Source organism: Mustela lutreola, chromosome 1 (assembly GCF_030435805.1).
Source record: "Mustela lutreola isolate mMusLut2 chromosome 1, mMusLut2.pri, whole genome shotgun sequence".
In the NCBI taxonomy this organism is placed as follows: domain Eukaryota; kingdom Metazoa; phylum Chordata; class Mammalia; order Carnivora; family Mustelidae; genus Mustela; species Mustela lutreola.
In genome coordinates, this window is record NC_081290.1 from 272,620,357 (window position 1) to 272,642,625 (window position 22,269).

Sequence of the window (22,269 nt, forward strand, 5' to 3'; positions counted from 1 at the left end):
AGATCAGCTGACGGGCACAAGTTGGCCCAGCACGTAGGCTCCATCCCGTTTCCCTAGGGAGCCCCCGAGCTCCTCCCCTCTCGTGCCCCGCTCTTCGCGGGAGGGGCGGGGCGTCTCCGAGAGGGGCGGGGCCGGAGCTAGAAGCCAGATTGAAAGCGGTGAGGCTGTTTGGCGGGAAGTTGGCTTATTTCCCTGGTCCCCGCCTTGTTTCTCCCCAGGGGCTTCACAGTCTTCCTTCCACGATCTCGGCATAGGGCACAGTACCCTTTCGCACGGAGGACGCGATGGCTCCTAGGAAGCGCCCAGAAACCCAGAAGACCCCCGAGGTGGCTGTGCGCCCCAAGAGCAAGAGGAGCAGAAGCCCCCGGGAGCTGGAGCCCGAGGCCAAGAAGCTCTGTGTGAAGGGCCCTGGTACTGCCTGCGCCTGCTGCTTTAATAATTCCGCCTTTTGGGGTTCTCACGCAGGAGGCTGGAGTGGGGGATGGGTGCTACTGGTTTCTCCAGGCTGTCCCAAGTTTTGGATGCCTCGGGCTGTGCATTTTTCTGCAGGTCCTTTGACATCATAGAGCTTGGGCTTAACCCCCCTCAGGTGACGGGAAGAGGCAGAAGAGCTCCATTACATAAGACACAACGGACCTTCCAATTCCTTGTTTTTCCCAGGATTTTTACACACGAGGACTGCTTAAAATAACCCTACCTTGCCTGGTGGTGTGTGTGCTGAATTTCTATAGTCATGGTTGCTAGCTGTGTGTCCTTGGTTTCCTCTGTAAGAACCCTCAATTTCCTTCCTTAGAAAACTCAGTCTCTGAGGTTTATTGGGGCTTGAACCTGGGGCGATAAGGAGTGTGGGGGAACACAAAAGACTGGTGTAGGGGGTTGCTGCTGAAGTGCTTTATGTCCATAAAAAGAAGGAATGGGTTGTCAAGAGACCAGATTCATAGAGACCAGGTCCTCAAATACATCTTTATCCCTATTCTGAGTGGATCTACCTCTCCAAAAGCAGCTTAGTTAATTTCCAGCCACCAGACCCTCTAGATCCGCTGGTTTCCAAAAGAGCAGATTGGACTTGGGGCCAACAACTCGTCACCTCTACATTATGTTAATGCAGGATTTAAAGATATTTTTTTCCTCAGTCACTTCTACTGTGCTCTCCTAAAACCCTTTTATTATGCATCATATGTGATTTTAAAATTGTCACCCAACCCTAGCATGAGTTTCCCAGCCCACTAGGAAGAGTTCTGCATAAACTTTATTCCTGTGTGTCTTTTTGGCTCCCTGCTCAGAAACCCTGCAAAGGGTCTGGTTTCCTATGATTTCATATTTCATTTCACTTCAAAATTACTATTTCGGAGAGTGTTTGGGGCAAGGGGCTGGATCCTTACTTTATTTCTTGTGCTGAGTGAGAGTGAGCAGACCCTGGAAAGATCTCAGGAGGTGATGGGAGAGACTGGCTATGCGGCATGAAAAAACAAGGCTTGCTTTCTGAGATTTCAGCAGGAAACTCTTGCGTGCGTGAGAAGAGAGAGGAAAATATGTGTCTGTTCTGCTTGGCAGGTTCTAGCAGAAGATTTGACTCAGGCTGCCTTTGGGCGGGGTTGGCTAGCCTGCAGGTCCCGCCACCAAGCAGCATCGTCAGGGCCCTCCACCACCATAAGCTAGGCAACGCCGTCTGGCCATCACTGCAGCAGGTGAGGTGTTTCCTGGCTGAAGTGCTCCAGGGGTTGCCTGGTACCTTTTCATTATGGGGATGTTCTAAGGTTAGATGCTGGGTTAGTTCAGCAGATTGGTCAGATCACCTCTGTGTTGGGGACTGACCTACTGGGCATTCAGCCAGGTAGAAGTCTTATGCCGTAAAGGTCTCATCTGGAATGCACTCTGCCCCCTTGCTTTCCAAGATGAGTTCATGCATGTTGCCTGCACAGAGCCAGGCAGTTAGTTTTCCTTTGGTGGCAGGACTTGACCCTAGAGCTCATCTATAGAGGAGGCAGAGATTGGCAATTTACCCAGGACTTGGGTTTTAATTCAACTTAATTCTTTTTTTTTTTTTTTTTTCTTCCTCTGTGTCAGGGTCTCCAGCAGGCCTTTCTGCACTCTCTGGCTTCTTACCGGATATTCCAAAAGGCTGCCCCCTTTGACAGGAGGGCCACATCCTTGACATGGCACCCAACTCACCCCAGCACCCTGGCTGTGGGTTCCAAAGGGGGAGATATCATGCTCTGGAACTTTGGCATAAAGGACAAACCTACCTTCATTAAAGGGGTGAGCAGTTCCCTGTACCAGTCAGTAGTGCTGAAGAAGTGTTTGTGGAAGGAATGAAAAGTTATCGGGGAATGAGGAGATGATTGGGATCAGAAGGAACTGGGTATTTTCAAACGAGTAAATGGTAATGCTATTCAGATCTGCCTTGAGTGCCAGCCCTTAAAACATTAGAAGGTATAAAATATTGACTTAGGTATAAAGGCATAAAATATAACTTACAAGAGGGTGCTCTTGTAAGTTATCACACAGAACAGAATCTGAGCCCCTTCTTACCTCTTGGCCTTGTCTCCTACTACTGTCTTTCCCCACTTCCTAGGCTTTGAGCCACACTAGCTATTTCTATTCTAAAATGGGGTCTTTGAACTTGCTGTTCTCTTTGACGGGGGGTGCTCTTTCCCATGCTTTTCTCATGGCTGGCTCCCCCTTACCACTCAGGTCTTGGCTTCATGTACTTCTTCACACAGATGTCACTGACCACTCTGTCTAAAGGAGCCTCTGCTTCACTCATTCACTCTCTCTCCCCTTACCCTGCCTCACTCTCCCCACCCCCTGAACAATGTTTATCAGTATCCGAAATGTTTTACTTATTTGTATGTCTCTGCCCATACAAATGTCTTAGGAAAGTAAGTTCCACATTAAGAGGGACCTTGCCTTTCTGGTTCACTACCATATGCCTAGTGCCTAGAACAAGGTTTGGTCTCGAGTTGCCACTTTATATTTGTTTTTTGTTTTGTTTTTGAGATTTTATTTATTTATTTGACAGAGAAAGATCACAAGCAGGCAGAGAGGCAGGCAGAGAGAGAAAGGAGGAAGCAGGCTCCCTGCTGAGCAGAGAACCCGATCTGGGGCTCGATCCCAGACCCTGAGATCATGACCCGAGCCAAAGGCAGAGGTTTAACCCACTGAGCCACCCAGGCACCGCTACTTTATGTTTGTTGAACGAATGAGGGCCTTGAAGTGTAACTGGGAAGATGGGATATGCATACAAGGTAATTGACACTACCGATGCTAAATGCTGCAGAACGTGAGAGAAGGAAGAACCCCTTTTGAGTTAGAGAGAAGGCTCCTGGGTGAGTAGGGAGTGGGGAAGAACAATAATTAGGTAAATGGAGAGAAAAAGGAAAGGCAGAGTGTGTTCGGGGCAGTTTGGCATAGCATTTTCTAGGCATGGTTAGTATTTATCATGAGTTGCTGAGGCAGGATGGTGCCGCCCCGCCACCAAAGAGAAGACCTTAGTTTGCCCAGCAGGGGGTTAACAGTGGAGGGCTGTACCATCAAAAGTGGCTTTCTGTGTTTAGAGCAGAAGCCACAGACTCACATGCTTAAAGAAGCGAAACAGGAAAAAGAATGATAGGGGGTGGGGTCAGAGGTACACTGGAGACGATTAACGTGTAAGAATCTAGGTCCCTTGGAGCACCTGGGTGGCTCACTGGGTTAAAACCTCTGCTCAGGTCATGATCCCAGGCTCCTGGGATGGAGCCCCACATCCTGCTCTCTGCTCAGCAGGGAGCTTGCTTCCCCCCTCTCTCTCTGCCCTGCCTCTCTGCCTACTTGTGATCTCTGTCAAATGAATAAATAAAATCTTAAAAAAAGAATCTAAGTCCAATGATGATATCAGATCTGATTTATTCAAATGAAGCCTGAAGTCCTAATTTTGTTTTACATGAAATGTTCTGATTTTTAAAGATGGTGATGAAATACACCAAAAATGTACTCTCTTACCCATTTTTAAGTGTGCAGTTCATCGGCCTTATGCACATTGGGGTTCTTGTGTAGCTAGTCTCCAAATCCCATCTTGCAAAAGGGAAACTCTGTACCCACTAAACACTTAACTCCCCGTTCTTCCATCTCCCCGTCCTTGGCAACCACCATTCTACTTTCTGTCTTGAAGCTTTTGACATGCTCACAAGTATCTTGCATAAGTGGAATCACACAATTTTTATCCTTTGGCTTATTTCACTTTGCATAATGTCCTCTAGCTTCATCTGTGTTGTAGCAGGTGTCAGAATTTCCTCTTTTAGACTGAATAATTCCCCACTTGATCCATCCATCTTGCTTCCGCATTCACCTGCTGATGGACACTTGGGTTGCTTCCACCTTTCGGCTCTTGGGAACAAGGCTGCTACGGACATGGGTATGCAAATATCTCTTCAAGTCCCCACTTTTCAGTTCTTTGGGGCATATCACCAGAAATGGAACAGAAGAGCTAGATGAGGCCAAGGGTGAACCCAGGATGACTTTTCTTAAGTGCTTCCTCAAAGCAGCCCATCAGAAAAGGCCAGGTTAGACAGGCTTGGGATGAGATGCGTGTTCAAGAAAACAGGTGCTTGGGGCACCTGGGTGGCTCAGTGGGTTAAAAGCCTCTACCTTCGGCTCAGGTCATGGTCCCAGGGTCCTGGGATCAAGCCCCGCATCATTGCATCATCGGGCTCTCTGCTCAGTAGGGAGCCTGCTTCCTCCCCTCTCTCCGCCTACTTGTGATAAAATCTTTAAAAAAAAAAAAAAAAGAAAAGAAAAGAAAAAGAAAACAGGTGCTTAAGGCCAGAAGAAAGGCAGCCAGAGGAATGCTGTGAACAGACCTAGGCTTTCTGCCCCTCTGGTGAGACAGGTGACCACCAGAAGGGGCAGTTTTTAAGTTGAAGTCAAAACCCAGAGCTCAGACAGGAAGAGATTTTTGTTTTGTTTTCCCCTTGGAATCTAGGACATGGGAATAGACAAATTTAAGAAGTAGCCTAAGGGTGTCCTAGAGGAAAGCCTCCTGACCGAAAGGGGAATGACATCTGCTTTAAACTTGTGCCAGGCTGAGGCTGCTTTGGGTTTATACCAGTCTCTAGTATAATGTGACTTTAAGTGACATTTTCTCATGCATGGCAGAGATTGGCCTGAGCATCTGAACTTTGTGACTAGCAAGAGGCTAGATGGGAGCAGAAGAAGGATATGGTAACCTGGAGACCTCTCTGTCTTTCTTCCTAGATACTAACAGAAAGTTGATTTGAGAACAGGGACTGAAGGAGCAGCAGTGTCTCATTTTGCTACTTCTTTTTTTCTTTTTAATTTTTAATTTTTTAAAAATTTTTAAAGTAGGCTCTGTGCCCAAGGTGGGGCCTGAACTCACAACCCCAAAATCAAGAGTCACATGCTCCACTAACGGAGCCAGCCAGGTGCCCCTCATTTTGTTACTTCTTTAGTCCTCTGACCTTGGCTCTGATCTTTCCATCTTTCCGGCCCTTGGCAAGGAAACACGTGTGACATTTTCAAAATGAAGATTACTTGGTTTTATTCTTGAAAAATGATCGATGCTTCTCAGAATTTCAAATAATACAGAGAAAAGCATGAAGAATAAAAATTACTTGAGGGCGCCTGGGTGGCTCAGTGGGTTAAGCTGCTGCCTTCCGCTCAGGTCATGATCTCAGGGTCCTGGGATCGAGTCCCGCATCGGGCTCTCTGCTCAGCAGGGAGCCTGCTTCCTCCTCTCTCTGCCTGCCTCTCTGCTTACTTGTAATTTCTCTCTGTCAAATAAATAAATAAAATCTTTAAAAAAAAAAATTACTTGAAATCTCCATTTGGGACCTCTTTCTCTGTGTGTATGCACTATTACACACACCCAAACCTCTACTTAGATTTTTGCGTAAATATTCTACCCTAGAATCTGTTGTATTTTACTTATTATATCAGATATTCTAGTTTAAGGTCATGTACCAGGCAACCACTAACAACATCCTATAATTCCCTTTTGTGTTTTGTAATTCCTTTGGTATCAGGGTATTGCAGACCTCGTAAACAGAGTTAGGAGTATTCCTACCTCTTATATTTTCTGGAATTCTTTGTGTAAATTGATACTATCTCTTCCTTAAAATTTTTGTAGTGTTTTTAGGGCTGGAGTTTTCTTTGTTGGGGAGTTAACTATGTGTTCAATATCTTTCATAGCTATGGAGCATTTTAGGTCCTGTGTTTTTTGTGAATGAGCTTGGTAGTTTGTCTTTCAAGAAATTTGTCCATTTTATGGGGCGCCTGGGTGGCTCAGTGTTAAACCACTGCCTTCGGCTCAGGTCATAATCTCAGGGTCCTGGGATGGAGTCCCGCATCGGGCTCTCTGCTCAGCAGGGAGCCTGCTTCCCTTCCTCTCTCTCTGCCTGCCTCTCTGCCTACTTGTGATCTCTCTCTGTCAAATAAATAAATAAAATCTTTAAAAAAAAAAAAAAAGAAGAAGAATCCTGATGCCTACCCAAGTCAAAATGGATTCTTTCTTTAAAAAAAAGAAAAAAGAAAAAAAAAGAAATTTGTCCATTTTACCTAAGTTGTTGAATTTAGTCACATGAATTTGTTCCTGGTATTTCCTTACTATCCTGTTAATGTCTACAGGATCTTTAGTGATACCTACCCTCACGTTCTTAATATGGGTTATTTGTGTCTTTTTTTCAGCCCCAAAGTTTCCTCATACCCCTTTGCAATCCACCCCTCCCTACCTTTGAAAATTTTTGATCTGCTTTCTAACCCTATTGGTTAATTTGCATTTTCTAGACTTTTCTATAAATGACATAGTACAATATAGACCCTTTTTTTTACCCTGGCTTTCAGTCAGTATAATTGTTTGAAATTCATCTATATTTTTACATGTATCAGTTGGGTTTTCTTTTTCTTTCTCAGTAGTGTTCCATTATATCAATGTACTGCAATTTATCCATTCACCTTCAGAAGGACATTTGGATTTTTTTCCAAATAAAAATAATGCTGTTATGAACATTTATGTACAAGCTTTGTTGGCTATATGTTTTCATTTTTCTTGAGTAGGTACCTAGTTGTGGAATGACTGTGTTGTAGGGTAGGTATCTTTTAAGGATTTTTTTAAATGAGAAGAAAAACTTTAATATTTACATATTTGCCATTTCCAGTGATTTTCATTCTTTTGTGTGATCTAGATTTCCTTTTGGTAATATTTTCCTTCTGCCTGGAGAATTTTCTTCAACATTTCTTATAATGTGGGTTGGTTGGTGATACCATTTTTTTCTTTTGTTAGTCTTTTTTAGGGGAAAAGATATCTTTGCCAGTATAGAATTCTAGGTTCACAGGCTTTTTTTTTTTAAGATTTTATTTATTTATTTGACAGAGAGATCACAAGTAGGCAGAGAGGCAGGCAGAGAGAGAGGGGGAAACAGGCTGAGCAGAGAGCTAGATTCGGGGCTCGATCCCAGGACCCTGGGATCATGACCTGAGACGAAGGCAGAGGCTTTAACCCACTGAGCCACCCAGGTGCCCCAGTTCATAGGCTTTTGTTTTTGTTTTCTTGCTTTTACTACTTTGGAGATGATTTCTGATGCAAAGTCTTCTCTCATTCTTATGTTCCTCTTTACATTTTTTTCCTTTCTTTTTTCCTTCTGGCTGCTTTAAAAATGATTGTAACTTATCTGGTGTATTTCTCTGCATATTTCTCCTCTTTGGGGTTCATTGTACCTCTTGGATCTCTGGGTTTGTCATCAAATTTGGAAAATTTGGGACACCTGGATGGCCCAGTGGGTTAAGCCTCTGCCTTTGGCTTGGGTCGTGATCTCAGGGTCCTGGGATCGAGCCCCTCATAGGGCTCTCTGCTCGGCGGGGAGCCTGCTTCCCTGTCTCTCTCTGCCTGCCTCTCTGCCTACTTGTGATCTCTCTCTGTCTGTGTCAAATAATTAAATAAAATCTTTTTTAAAAATTTGGAGAATTTTAGGTCATAATTTATTCAAATAGTTTTTCTCCCCCCACTTTTATTTTCTGGGATTCCAGTTCTATATATGTTAGGCTACTAGGTATTGTCCGTCCTACAGGTCATTCATAAACTGTTCATTTTTTAATACCCCCATTTAATTTTGCATAGATTCTATTGCTGTCTTACATATTTACGATCTTCTGCATTATCTAATCTGTATTAGATGTATTTTTTCCCAGATGTTGTATATCATCTCTAGAAGTTTGCTTTGGGCCTTCCTAAATATATTCTATTTCTTTTTTCATGTTCACTAATTCCTCTACTCTCTTGACCATAAGAGTACATTTGTGATAGTGGTTTTAATGTTTGTGCTAATTCTATCATCTGTGTCACTTCTGAGGGTGTTTCATGCTTCTTTGCATGCCTGGTAATTTCTCACTGGATACCAGACATTATGAATGGTACATGGTGGGATATTGGATTGTGTTGTATGCTTTTAAGTAGTGTTGGGCTTTGTTCTGGGATGCAGTTACTTCTAAACAGTTTGATATCTTCCAGGCTTGCTTTTAAGCTTTGTTAATCCAGTTACTGTATTAGTTTACTATTGCCTCTGTAGCAAATTACCACAGGCTTGGTGTCTTAAAAGAACACAGTTTTATTTCTTACAGTTCTGGAGATCTGGAGGTCAGAAGTCTGAAATCATTTTTTCTGGATTTAAGGTCAAGGTGTTGGCAGGGCTAGTTCTTTCTCAAGGTTCCGAGGGGAGAATCTGTTTCCTTGTATGTTTCAGCCTCTTGTGACCGTCTGAATTGCTGTGCAATGGCTGCTTCTTCTGTCTTCAAAGTACATCACCCTGATTTTTTTGCTTCTGTCCTCCATTACCTTCTCTTCTGCCTCTGACTCCTCCTGGGTACCTCTTATAAAGACCATTTTGAGTTGGATTATATCTATCCCACCCAGATAATAATCCAAGGTAAACTTCCCATCTCAAGACCCGTAACCACATGTAAGGTCCCTTTTGTCATCTAGTGTATTTATTGTTCACAGGGTCCATGGCTTAGCACATGGACATCTTGGAGACCCCAGTGAGCATGGTTATACCCCAATGGTCATGGGTTTAAGGCAGCCCATAGATATAACCTGTTCTCACCCTGAGGCAATACCCTTCCGATGACTCAATTTTTAAAAAAAAAGATTTTATTTATTTATTTGACAGAGAGAGAGAAAGATCACAAGTAGGCAGAGAGGCAGGTAGACGGGGAGGGAGAAGCAGGCTTCCCACTGAGCAGAGAGCCAATGCGGGGCTCGATTCCAGAACCTTGAGATCATGACCCAAGTGGAAGGCAGAGGCTTAACCCACTGAGCCACCCAGGCACCCCAGGACTCGATATTTTGCATATTAAGTCTTCCCTTTCCTGACCTTGAGAATACAGACTGTTCTGAGGATTTCTCCCCTACTGATGTATGATGTTTCTCTCCGCCTCCTCCTCCAGACTTGGGTAGTTTCCTCAGACACACGGATACATTTAATACTCCCCCAAAGACTTGAAGGGACCCTTGTGAAACTCTCCAGAATGCTCCTTCTGTGTGTGTCTCTCCTCCCCAGATTTTTCCCACTAATTCTTGCTCTGTTGGCTTTCCTAAAATTCTGTCTCCTCAGCTCTGTGAGACTGCTGGGCCGTGTGGTTCCTCCCTGTCTTGCTTCCTGAAGACGCTCTCCAAACAGTCACGCTGGGGCAGTTGCAGGGCGCTTTTGCTTCTTTCCCTCCTGTCTTGTGCCGTCTGTTGTCCAATGTCTGAGAACCTCGTTCATATATCGTGTCCATTTTTTTGGTGGTTTAATGCAGGAGGATAGGACATCATTGGAAGCAAAAATCCACACTTACTAATTTTAACAGTTTATCTGAAGATTTAAAATTTTTTTCCTACACAATCTTGTCCTCTACAAATAAGGAGAGTTTGGTTTCTCTCTTTACTGTTCCTATACTTCTTTTTTGCCCTATTCCATTGGCAAGACCTCTAGCACGTTGTTGGTATTAAATATAGCAGACATGCTTGTCTTGTTCTTGATCATAGAAGGCTTTTCTATTTGACCAGTAAGTATGATTTCTTCTTATTATTGTGATAAAATACACCTAAGATACGATGTACCATTTTAACCATTTTTAAGGATTTTTGTTGTAGTTTAGTGATCTCTACACTCAACATGGGGCTCGAACTCACAGCCCTGAGATCAGCAGTTGCATGTTCTTCCAACTAAGCCAGCCAGGCATCCCCGCATTTTAGCCATTTTAAGTGCACAATTAAGCACACTGTGCCACTATCACCACCAACTGTTTGCAAAACTTTTTCATTTCCCAAAATAAAACTCTGTACCCATTAAACAATGACTTTCTATTACCCTCCTCTAGATCTACTAATCTGCCTTCTGTCTCTATGAAGTCGACTATTCTAGGTACCTCGTATAAATGGAATCACATGATATTTGCCCTTTTGGGTCTGGCTTCTTTGGTTTAGCGTAATGTTTTCAATTTTCATCCACGCTGCAACTTGCATAAGCACTTCATTCCTTTTTATAACTGAATAATGGGCAGTCATATGGATATGCCACATTTTATTTATCCATTCATCTGCTGATGGACGTTTGGGCTGTTTCCACCTTTTGCTCTTATGAATACAACGGCTGTGAATGTTCATGTACAAGTTTTTGCTTGAACACCTGTTTTCACTTCTCTTACATACACACAGAGGAGCATGTTTGTGTGTTAAAACTTGTCTGTTTTTGAATATCCTCTATCAGACTATGGAAGTTCCCCCTTTTACTTCTAAATAAAGGAAGGTACCAGAAGCTCTTGGCATGAATGATAATCGAATTTCATCAAATACTTTTTTGTATCTCTTGAGATCAGCATATGATTTTTCCCCCTTTATTCTGCTAATGTGATGTTACACTGATTAATTTTTTTTTAAATTTTTATTTATTTGAGATAGAGCTCGAATGGTGGGGAGGGGCACAGGGAGAGGGAGAAGCAGGCTCCACGCTGAGCAGGGAGCCCTAGGCTAGGCTCCATCCCAGGACCTTGGGATCATGATCTGAGCCAAAGACACTTAACCAACTGAACCACCCACACACCCCTACACGAAGTGATTTTTTATGTTTATTTTAGTTTTATATTCAAATTTTTTATTTAAATTTTCTTCTCCCACTGCTTTTTTTTTAACCTTTCCAATTATATCTCTAGCAGGTAATACTGCTTCTTAAAAATTGTGGTAAAAGCACATAACATTTATCACTGAACCATTTTTTTTTTTTTAAGATTTTATTTATCAGAGAGAGAGGGCGAGAGAGCAAGAACAGGCAGACAGAATGGCAGGTAGAGGCAGAAGGAGAAGCAGGCTCCCTGCGGAGCAAGGAGCCCGATGCGGGACTCAATCCCAGGACACTGGGATCATGACCTGAGCCGAAGGCAGCTGCTTAACCAACTGAGCCACCCAGGCATCCCTCACTGAACCATTTTTAAGTGTATGGTAGTGTTAACTATATTCATGTTATTGTGTAGCAGAACTGTAGAACTTCTTCATCGTGTAAAACTGAAACGCTGCACCCACTGAATAAGTTCCGCATTTTCCCCTTCCCTCAGGCCTTGGCAACCACAATTACACTTTCTGTTTCTATGAGTCTGAACCACTTTGGATATCCCTAAGTTTTGATGGTCTTATTGTGGTTACCCAAAAGCATGTTCTTATAGGAAATACACAGTAGTGTGTTTGAGGACCATGGGACATCATGTTGGCAATTTATTTTCAATGATACCAAAAAAGTAGGTGTTTTTTTCCCCCCAGAAAAGCACTTCTTTGTGCAATTTTTGCAACTTTTCAACTAAGTTTTTTAAACAAAGTTAAAAAAAAAAAAAAAAGGACTGATATTATTTCTTCCTTAAATGTTTAGTACATTCAGCAATGAAGCTATCAGGGTCTGGAATTTACTTTGCAAGAAAGTTTTTAGTTGTCACTGCAATGTCTTCTTTTTTAAAAAATATTTTATTTATTTATTTGACAGAGAGAGATCATAAGTAGGCAGAGAGGCAGGCAGAGAGAGAGGGGGGAAAGCAGGCTCCCTGCTGAGCAGAGACACCCCCCCCCCCCACCATGCAGGGCTCGATCCCAGGACCCTGAGATCATGACCTGAGCTGAAGGCAGAGGCCTAACCCACTGAGCCACCCAGGCACCCCCCACAATGTCTTTAATAGGTCTCAGACCATTCTGATTTTCTCTTTCATGTTCTGTCAGTTTGGCAGGTTTGCATTTTTCTAATGAATTTGTCCATTTCATCCAAGTTTTAATATTTATTGGCATCAGATTAGTTATATCCTCTTATAATTGTTTAAAATGTCTAGGATTTATATTGATGTCCCTTTTTTGATCTGTTACATTGGTTATTGGTGACTTCTGTTTGATCAGTCTCAACAGAGGATTATCAATTTTATTAGTCTTGCGTTAAACTGACGTGTTTTTTTTTTCTTTTTAAAGTAGGCTCCATGCCCAGTGTGGGGCTTGAACTCACAGCCCTGAGATCAAGAGTTGCATGCTCTTGCATGCTAGCCAGGCACCCCCAACTTTTGTTGGTTAATTCTCTCACAGTATATTTGTTGTCTGTTTCATTAATTTCTGTTCTTTTTTTTCTCCTTTTTTTTTTTTTTTTTTTTTGAGATTTTACTTATTTATTTTGGAGAGGGAGAGTGAGAGAGCGCGCAGGGGGAGCAGAGGGAGAGGGACAAGCAGACTCCATGCTGAGCACAGAGCCTGACGTGGAGCTCAATCCCATGACCCTGAGATCATGACCCTAGACGAAATCTAGAGTCAGATGCTTACCTGACTGAGCCACACAGGCAGCCCTCTCCTACTTTCTTTTCCTGTTACTTTCACAACTTCTTGAGATGGATGTTTTGAGGCATTGATTTTTAGCCTTCTTTTATTATGGATGCTTCTAGGAATATTTGTATACAAGTTTTCATGGGAACATACATATTCATTTCTCTTGGGTATATATGTAGGAGCAGAATTGCTGGGACCTACGGTAATTTTGAGTTTTTGAGGAACTGTCAAACCATTTTCCGCAATGACTACTCCATTTCACATTCCCATCAGCAATGTAGGAGGGCTCCAACTTCTCCATATCCTAAACAACACTTTTCCAGCTTTATTGAGATACAATTGACAAATAAAAATTGCACATATTTAAAGCATATAGGGTGAATTTTAACATGGGTACATTGCAAATGATTACCACAGTTGAGGCACCTGGGTGGCCCAGTGGGTTAAGCCTCTGCCTTCCACTCAAGTCACAATCCCAGGGTTCTGGGATTAAGCCCTCCATCGGGCTCTCTGCTCAGTGGGGAGCCTGCTTCCCCCTCCCTCTGCCTGCGTCTCTGCCTACTTGTGATCTCTCTCTGTCAAATAAATAAATAAAATCTTAAAAAAAATGATTACCACAGTCAAGCTAGTTAATATTCATCACTTCACATATTACCTTGTGTGTCTGTCTGAGAACACTTAAGATCAACTCTTGGTAAATTTCACACACACAACACAGTATTATTAACTATGTCACCATGCTGTACATTAGGTCTCTGTAACTTATTCACCCTGCAAGATTGACACTTTGTACCCTTTGACCTACATCTCCCCATCTCCTCCATCCCCAAGTCCCTGGCAACCACCATTCTACTCTGAGCTTTTATGAATTCCACATATGTAGACCCACATATAATTGAGATCGTGTAGTGTCTGTGTCTGATTTATTTCACTTAGCGGAACTTCCCCCTGGTTGTCACAAATGGCAGGATTCCCTTCTCTTTGAGGGCTCCATGATACTCCATCATACATACATACCACATTTTCTTTATCCCTTCATCTATCAGCAGACACTGAGGTGGTTTCCTTTCCTGGGCTATTGGGAGTAGCTATAGTGAACACAGGAAGGAAGATAACATGGTGAGAAGCTCGTTTCATTTCCTTGGACTCTATACCCACAAGTGAGACTCATGGACCATATGGTGTATTTTCTGAGGAACCTCCATACTGTTTTCCACAGGGCGCCATCCAATTTACATTCCCATCAACCTAGTTCAAGAGTACCTTTTTCTCCACAACCTCGCTAACACCTCTTATCTTTTGTTGTTTCCATAATAGCCATTCTAACAAGCATAAAGTGATAGCATTGTGGTTTTGATTTGCATTTCCCTGATGTCAGGATTAGTGATGTTGACTGCCTTTTCATATACCTGTTGGCCGTTTGTGTGTCTTCTTCGAGAAATGTTGGTTGAGGTCCTTAGACCAGTTTTTAATGAGGTTATTTGGGGGTTTATTGTTTGTTTATTTGTTTTTTGCTACTGAGTTCCTCATATGTTTTTGATATTAACTTCTTATTAGATCTAGTTTGCAAGTGTTTTCTCCCCTTTCGGGGGTTATCTTGTCACTGTCCATCTTTTTTATCATTGCCCTCAGAGGGGTGTGAAATAGTATCTAGTGGTGACTAACCGTGCTTAGCATCTGCTCATGTGCTCCTGGCCATTTGCATGTCTTTAAAAAAATGTCTGTTTAAATCCTTCGTCCATTTTTTGAGAGGGTTGGTGGGGAGGCACAAGTAGGGGAAGGGCAGAAAGACAGGGAGAAACAGACTCCCTGATGAGCAATGGAACCCAATGCAGGGCTCAATCCCAAGACCCGGGGATCGTGACCTGAGCTGAAGGCAGACACTTAACTAACTGAGCCACCCAGGCACCCCAGGTCTATTTTTTTTTTAAATAAATTAATCACAATTATTTTCAAGCCTGTATCTAATAACTCTAATATCTGGATCTCCTATGTCTTTCAAATGTTTTTTCCTTAGTTTTTGGTTATTTGGCCTTATCTTCTTCTTTTTTTTTTTTTTAAAGATTTTATTTATTTATTTATTTATTTGACAGAGAGAAATCACAAGTAGATGGAGAGGCAGGCAGAGAGAGACAGAGGGAAGCAGGCTCCCCGCTGAGCAGAGAGCCCAATTCGGGACTCGATCCCAGCACCCTGAGATCATGACCCGAGCCGAAGGCAGCGGCTTAACCCACTGAGCCACCCAGGCGCCCCATTGGCCTTATCTTCTGATATGCAGGGTGATTTTAGATTCAATGCCAAATATTACATATGGAAACTTACATATGGAAGTTTTGAGTGGTGATATTTTCCTCCAGAGACTTTTTTTTTCTTTCTGACATGCAGGTAGGATGGAACCAGATCATCTTCATCCAATGGTATCGAAATTATTTGAATCTGGGGGCGCCTGGGGGGCTCAGTCAGTTAAGTGTCTGTCTTCGGCTCAGGTCATGATCCTGGGTCCTGGGATCCAGCCCCACATCTGGTTCCCTGCTCAATGGGAAGCCTGCTTCTCCCTCTCTCACTACCTCTGCTTGTGTTCCCTCTCTCTTGCTCTCTGACAAATAAATGAATAAAATCTTTAAAAAAAGAAAGAAAGAAAGAAATGATTTGAATCTGGACTTTTCAGTCTTTTGTGAGCATCAGACTAGTTCCAGTTTGCTCTTATCTCTAGCATGTCAGGGATTCTAACTAAAAGCTGGATTTTACCCCCCAGACCTCTCCTCTTGCCCTGCGAGACTGGCAAAAACCTCAGCCCAGCCTCTCAGCCTTAGAGCCACGTACCACTTTCCATTCAGCTTCTCTGCAGTTTGCTCCCTCTGCTTCCCAACCACATCTTTCTGGGCTGCATAGGCTTCAAGGGGAAAGGTGGCATCCAAAGTCAGGCCTACCTGCTGCTTCTCCTCTCTCTAGGATGTCAGTCTTCAAATCCCTGATGCTTTCATAGCGCTCATTGACTTCAAAAGCTTCTCTTCAGAGATACTGATTTTGTTTCCCTTTTCTAGTTCTCAACAGAAGGCTGATGAACTAGCCATCATCTCTGGTATTGGAAGTTTCCAGTGTATTTGGTTATCATACTTTGCCCTGGTTTTGTTCTTCCTTCTCAATGAAAGAGTTGGTCGTAACCACTTAAGTCAGCCCTTACTAGAAAGAACACACATGTATTTTAGCTTAAAATGTTTATGTATGTGTTTACTACTGATGCTCTGACATAGGACCCATCCTTTTCTGGGCATCATGGTCTACTGATGAGGGCTCACCTGGTTTTACAGAAATCACCCCCATAATGTATTTTTTATAGGGTCTAGTTTCCCTTTCCCTAAAAGTGGGGACAAATTTTTTTTTTTTTTTTAAGATTTGTTTATTGGGGGTGCCTGGGTGGCTCAGTGGGTTAAGCTTCTGCCTTCGGCTCAGGTCATGATCCCAGGGTCCTGGGATCAAGTCCCATATCAGGCTTTCTGCTCAGCAGGGAGCCTGCTCCCCACTCCCCCACCTGATTCTGCCTACTTGTGATCTCTCTCTCTCTCTCTGTCAAATAAATAAATAAAAGCTTAAAAAAAAAGAGATTTATTTATTGGGGCACCTAGGGGCTCAGATGGTTAAACGTCTGCCTTTGGCTCATCAGGCTCCCTCCTCAGTGGGGAGTCTTGCATCTCCCTCTCCTTCTGTGTCTCCCCTCACTTAAAAAAAAATCTTTTAAGATTTTATTTACATTTGAGAGAGACAGAGAGACAGAGTATTTTATGAAATGGTTAATAAATGACATGTAATTAAGTTACATGTTTAATTAAATTACATAATTACAACAAAAAGTACAACGGGCATATACGGGTTTAAGAACAGACACCATGAAGCCCGGATGAGCACAAGACTCAGCTGTTGGGAGCAGAAGATGATCCCAGCAGCAAGGGTTGGGCGGACGACAGGCACTGGTTAGACTGCTTTGGACAGGGACGGAATGTGCCAGTGAGCATGCTGAGTGAGCTAAGCGGGTGCTGGGTCACAGGCCTTGGGGAGTCTGTGAGTCTGGGAGAGCAGCTGCAGAAGAGCTGGAGACATTGCTGACGTTAGCATGATCATTTTCATCACCAATGTCGGGGATGTCTGGAAAAATTAGGGAGGAACTCAGATCTGACTCCTGCCCTCCTAATCCAGGCCCTGTACAGAGCTGGGGCTCTTCTAAAGAGCTCCGGGCAATAGTAAGTAAGCTGTGGTGCGTCCACGTTTCGGAACGGCCAGCAGGAGAACGTGATGGGTGAGCGATGGGTACACACAGCAACCTGGCCGCGTCTCGGGGGCGCCATGCTGAGTCAGATGAAAGGAACCAGTCGCAAAAGGATTCAAACTGTGGGAGTCACTTCTAGAACGTTCTGTTCAAGGCAAAGCCATAGCATAATGATGGAGAGCAGAGCCACGGTGGCCAGGCTGTTACAGGTGGGGCAGGGGTGTGACCACGCCGGGAGGGCACAAGCAAGTTTTTTGAGGGTTAGAACTGTTCTGTGTCCCAATTTGGGTGGTAGTTATTCAGATCTCTGTGTTCAAATTCATAGAACTGTATTCTGAAAACAACCAAATGTACTGTAAGTTAGTTGTTTTTTTTTTTTTTTTTTTAACAATTTACTTAAAACTAAAATCTTAAGTAAGAAAAGAGCATCTTGGAGCACATCACCATGTCCAGACCCTTCGGCTGGCCTGGCCGCACCTGCTGCCCGCCTGGCTCTCTGGTCTGCAGAGCCCGTGCGCCCAGGCCTCGTCCTCCACCTGGGCCGACGTCACTCACTGGCTTTTCTCTTCCTTGTGTTAGATTGGAGCTGGAGGGAGCATCACTGGGCTGAAGTTTAACCCTCTTGATACCAACCAGTTTTTCACCTCCTCAATGGAGGGAACAACTAGGCTGCAAGACTTTAAAGGCAACACTGTCCGAGTTTTTGCCAGCTCAGACACCTGCAAGTGAGTAGCCTCACTAGGAGGGTAAGGGCATCTGGGCTCTCGGCGTAGTTCTGATGAGAGCACCCAGGTCTCCTGTGTGTTCCCCATGCCTGGCACAGGGGAGACCTGCAGGGGGGAAGCCACATCCCACCCTTCCCGCTGAGACTTTCCATAGTTGCTCTTGCTGCTTTCCGGGTGCGTTACTGCTTCAGTGAGGGGTTCTAGAACCTCCGCTCTTCCCAGCAAGGGAAGGGCTTTGGCTCTTCTGTAAAGCATTCCTGTATTAGACTAGATCTTGATTCTCACTAGTTCACATGGCAATGGCCGGGAAGCCACTTAAAGGTTGGAGCAGGAAATAAGAATTTAAGATTTCATTCCTGTCATGTCACTGGGGTGTAATGATGCAACCAGTTCCTTGAAGGAAGCTGAAAGGGATACAGTCATGTCCGCAGAGCCCAGGGGATGCCCCAAGAGCAAGTGACTAGAGAAATGACAAAATGCTTGTCACTTGGATTCCTAGCAGAGACATGACTCTTACTGTTCTCTAAAGAGTCCATGGTGTGTGTGAGGGGGTCTAATGGCACTGGCCACTATCCTGGGTGGCCCCACACAGGGCAGGGCAGAGACGGGTAGACTCTGCTCCACATGATTCTTCCACGAGAAACCCTCCCTCTGAAAGACATTTGTAGGTTTGTGGGCACTGTAGCAAGGATTTGAGTGTTTGAGAGAAAAGAATATGAACCTGAGCTCTCCTGGCCAGGTTTTAGGATCCCTGAAGCAATCTCAACCCAATGCCTTCATCCTCAAGTAGTCAGAGAGACGAAAGAGCAGGACAGAGCTCGAGGTTGTGTGTGCTTTTTCTCCCTAAGTGCTCAGAAGGGGGCAGAAGTTCCTTTCTCACCAGCCCTGCGGAAGAGAGCTGGGCAGTGCGTTTGGTTTGTCATCTCCTTTGGCCCAAAGGGTAGAGAAGGGAGAAGCAATAAACAAGTCCTCCTCAGAACCCAGGGCTCTAGGGGGAGGCTAGCCTCGGGACTTGCCTTATGGCTCTGAGCTGTGGCTGCTTCAATGACTCTTACTGGCTGAGTCACTGGACACATTTCGGAGCCCCGTCACCCCATCCCCTCTGATGGCTGGTAGACAAGTCTGAGGGCTCCTCTCTGGGAGTCTGTGGCGAGACCGTTATTCCTTCAACGAATCCTGGTGGGACAGCTGTGGTACATTAGACGCCAGAGCTACAACAGTGACAGAAGGGACCTTGCCTCTGTCCCCAGCAATCTTACAGCTCAGTTTCTCCCTCCAGCGTCTGGTTTTGCAGCCTGGATGTGTCTGCCAGAAGCAGAATGGTGGTCACGGGAGACAATGTGGGGCACGTGATCCTGCTGAACATGGACGGCAGGGAGGTGCGTTCTCTGGAGCCCAGGTCCTCCCGTTCTCTCCCTTACCCCCTGCCCCCATCCCTGGGCCTCCCTGCGCCCCATCTGAACCGAGCCCTTCTCTGCAGCTTTGGAATCTGAGAATGCACAAAAAGAAAGTGACCCACGTGGCCCTGAATCCATGCTGTGATTGGTTCCTGGCCACAGCCTCCGTAGACCAAACAGTGAAAATCTGGGACCTGCGCCAGGTTAGAGGGAAATCCAGCTTCCTCCACTCACTGCCGCATAGCCATCCTGTCAACGCAGGTGTGATATACCAGACTTCATCCTTCCTGCAGACTCTGCCTGTCCAACCGCTTCTGGGTTTTTTTTTTCCCTCGACGCTTAGGAGCTGCTAGGTTAAACCTCTACCCTGAGAACATCAGCCAAGTAGATGTCTTGGAAACTTTGAGTCTAGCTGCCTCCAACAGCTGCTAAGTTTCTAGAATTTTAAAAAAAAAAAATTTATTTTTTAGAGAGAGTACAAGCAGGGGAGGAGCAAAGGGAGAGGGGCAAGCAGACTCCCCACCGAGCGAGGGCTCTGAAATTACTAACCTGAGCCCAGGCGTCGGCAGCTTAACCCACTGAGCCACCCAGGTGCCCCAAGTTTCTAGAATGTTTTTGTTCACAGTCCAGAGTCACCTCTTCCCTTCCACCTCTGTCTAGAGTGGAGTGGGAGAGAGGGTACCCCTGCAGGAGAAGGTCTGTGACAGCCAGGATAACAAGGGCCTGGGGTTCCTTCATCTCCGGGGCTTTTCACTTGCCAGCTTGTTTCAGTCCTGATGGAGCCCAGCTCCTGACTACTGACCAGAAGAGTGAGCTCCGGGTTTACTCAGCCTCCCAGTGGGACTGCCCCCCAAGCCTGATCCCACACCCTCACCGCCACTTCCAGCACCTGACGCCCATCAAGGTAAGTGATGGAGGCAGGGAGCTGTGATCACGAGGATGGACCAGGTCTGCCCCAAGTAGGGAGAGGCCAGATCCAAAATCCCTAATCCCAGATCTCATCCTGCACCCACAGGAAGCTGCCTCCTCTCCCGGTGCTCTCTGCAACTTCTGTCCCCCTGCTGCAATCCCATTGTGCTGGGTTTTCTTTGTCTCCCATAAACTCTTTTCCTGGATTGTTCAGCTCAGCCCACCTCCCTGCTCTTTTGCCGTCACCTCCAGTTACCTGCGTGTGCTGCTGGCCCCGAAGCTGACCTCAGCCCCCAAGGCTGACAGTCTTTAAGTCTTCGGATTCCTTCCTGCCCACACCCCAGGCAGCTTCAACTCTGGTGGTTCCTCTGCTTTCCTGGTTTCTGTTCTTTTTCTAACAATGCAGTCCCTCTCTAGACCTCCAGGTTTCATGCCTGGACTTCTTTTGTTAACATAGCATGGGGTGGGGTGGGAGGCACCAGCTTCAGGTAGGCCAGCAGCCCTGGTTAGAGACCTTGGGTAAGCTGCTTGACTTTTGGATCTTGGTTTCCTCCTCTCTAAAAAGTGAGTATCAGTATCTGATGGACAGGGTTGTTGGGAGAATCCATATGCTTACAGCACATGTCTAGTGCCTGGGAAGTACAACGTCAGCAGTGATCATTTGATATTAAAGTGTCTCCCCATACCTCAGCTCAAATCCAAGCTCTTAAGAACAAGCGTTCTTCACTGGTTGGTTCTTTCTGATCCATGTGTCACCTCCCACTTTGTATCCAGCCAGGACAATTTCCAGCTTCCCAAGTGGGACTTGTGACTTATTTCCAAGCCATGGCATGTGCCACTCTGTCCTTCCTGCTAACCATGGCTTTCCGCCTCCAACGCTTCCTTGTGATTTCTTTTTTTTTTTTTTTTTAAGATTTTATTTATTTGTCAGAGAGAGAGAGAGTGAGCACTGGCAGACGGAGGCGGAGGGAGAAGCAGGCTCCCTGCCGAGCAAGGAGCCCGATGCGGGACTCGATCCCAGGACGCTGGGATCATGACCTGAGCCGAAGGCAGTCGCCCAACCAACTGAGCCACCCAGGCGTCCCTTCCTTGTGATTTCTTAAGAAAACCCCATCTGATTCTGTCATTCTAACTAACTGCCAGATTTGTTTTGAGTAGAGTCAGCTGGGGAACATAGGTTTCCTTCCCTTTCTTGGCCACTAGCCATTTTCTGCTCAACTCTTCCATCATTTGTGTTGATGCAGGAGGGACAGCGGTGGGATTCCTTCAGAACTTGTGTCCTACGTGGTGTTGGTTACCGGAGACTTTTTGCTTGGTTGGAGGCTTACATCTTTGGTTAACGTCTGGGTCAAGCTGATGTTAAAACATTTATTGGTTGGTATGAGCAGGAAACAGGAAAGAGAGAGAAGGACTGAAGGTGTCCCAAGGTCCAGAGAGAGGCCAGCTTGAGTTAAAAATTTGGGAGGGTGGATGCACATGCACTTGAAAGCTGTTCTTGTAGTTTTGTGTGGGTCTTATCTCATTAAATTGCTGGCAAGTGTATTAACAGTTGAGAGTGACAAAGAATACTTCTGATGTCCCTCTTGATCATACCCTGCATTTACTCTCATGACAACTCTCCATCTCCTAGGCAACCTGGCATCCTCGGTACAACCTCGTTGTCGTGGGCCGATACCCAGATCCTAATTTCAAAAGCTGTACCCCCCACGAATTAAGGACAATCGATGTGTTTGATGGAAACTCAGGGAAGATGATGTTTCAGCTCTATGACCCAGAATCTTCTGGTATCATTTCGGTGAGGTTTGGGCCCTCAAATATTGAGGGGAGGACCCAGGGCTCCAACCTACCTTAACTGACCAAAAATGACCAGAAATTAATTCTCATGTGTCCTTCTCCTAACACCTCACCTCCTCCTGATGCTTATGCCCTTGTATCCACAGCTCAATGAGTTCAATCCCATGGGGGACACGTTGGCCTCTGTGATGGGTGAGTGAAGCAGGTTGTATCTCAGATTGGCCAAGCCCTACCCTGCTCCCCCAAGTTGAGTGCAGGCCCCTCTCAGCTTAACCAGCCACCCCAGTAAAGACTTCCAGGAGACAGCAGACTCTTTGGCCTAGGCCCTCCATGCCTCATGCTTTGACTTGGTCATGACAATGC

The 22,269-nt window shown here is 45.0% G+C and overlaps 1 protein-coding gene across 2 annotated transcripts in view; it reads left to right on the forward strand.

The window, feature by feature from the left end:
* The window catches only part of DDB2 (damage specific DNA binding protein 2), a 23,360-nt gene continuing 1,091 nt past the window's right edge, over nt 1-22,269 (forward strand). Inside the window, exons 1-10 of one of the 2 annotated variants that reach the window (XM_059141885.1) lie at nt 1-158; nt 255-411; nt 1,555-1,688; nt 2,068-2,259; nt 17,661-17,806; nt 19,086-19,185; nt 19,287-19,464; nt 19,965-20,107; nt 21,743-21,907; nt 22,053-22,098. In XM_059141885.1, coding sequence (XP_058997868.1) covers nt 285-411; nt 1,555-1,688; nt 2,068-2,259; nt 17,661-17,806; nt 19,086-19,185; nt 19,287-19,464; nt 19,965-20,107; nt 21,743-21,907; nt 22,053-22,098 — 1,231 coding nt within the window. In that variant the 5' untranslated portion in view covers nt 1-158; nt 255-284. Of the gene's footprint in view, nt 412-1,554; nt 1,689-2,067; nt 2,260-17,660; nt 17,807-19,085; nt 19,186-19,286; nt 19,465-19,964; nt 20,108-21,742; nt 21,908-22,052; nt 22,099-22,269 lie in introns of both variants that reach the window. The other variant, XM_059141876.1, reaches the window with a different exon arrangement.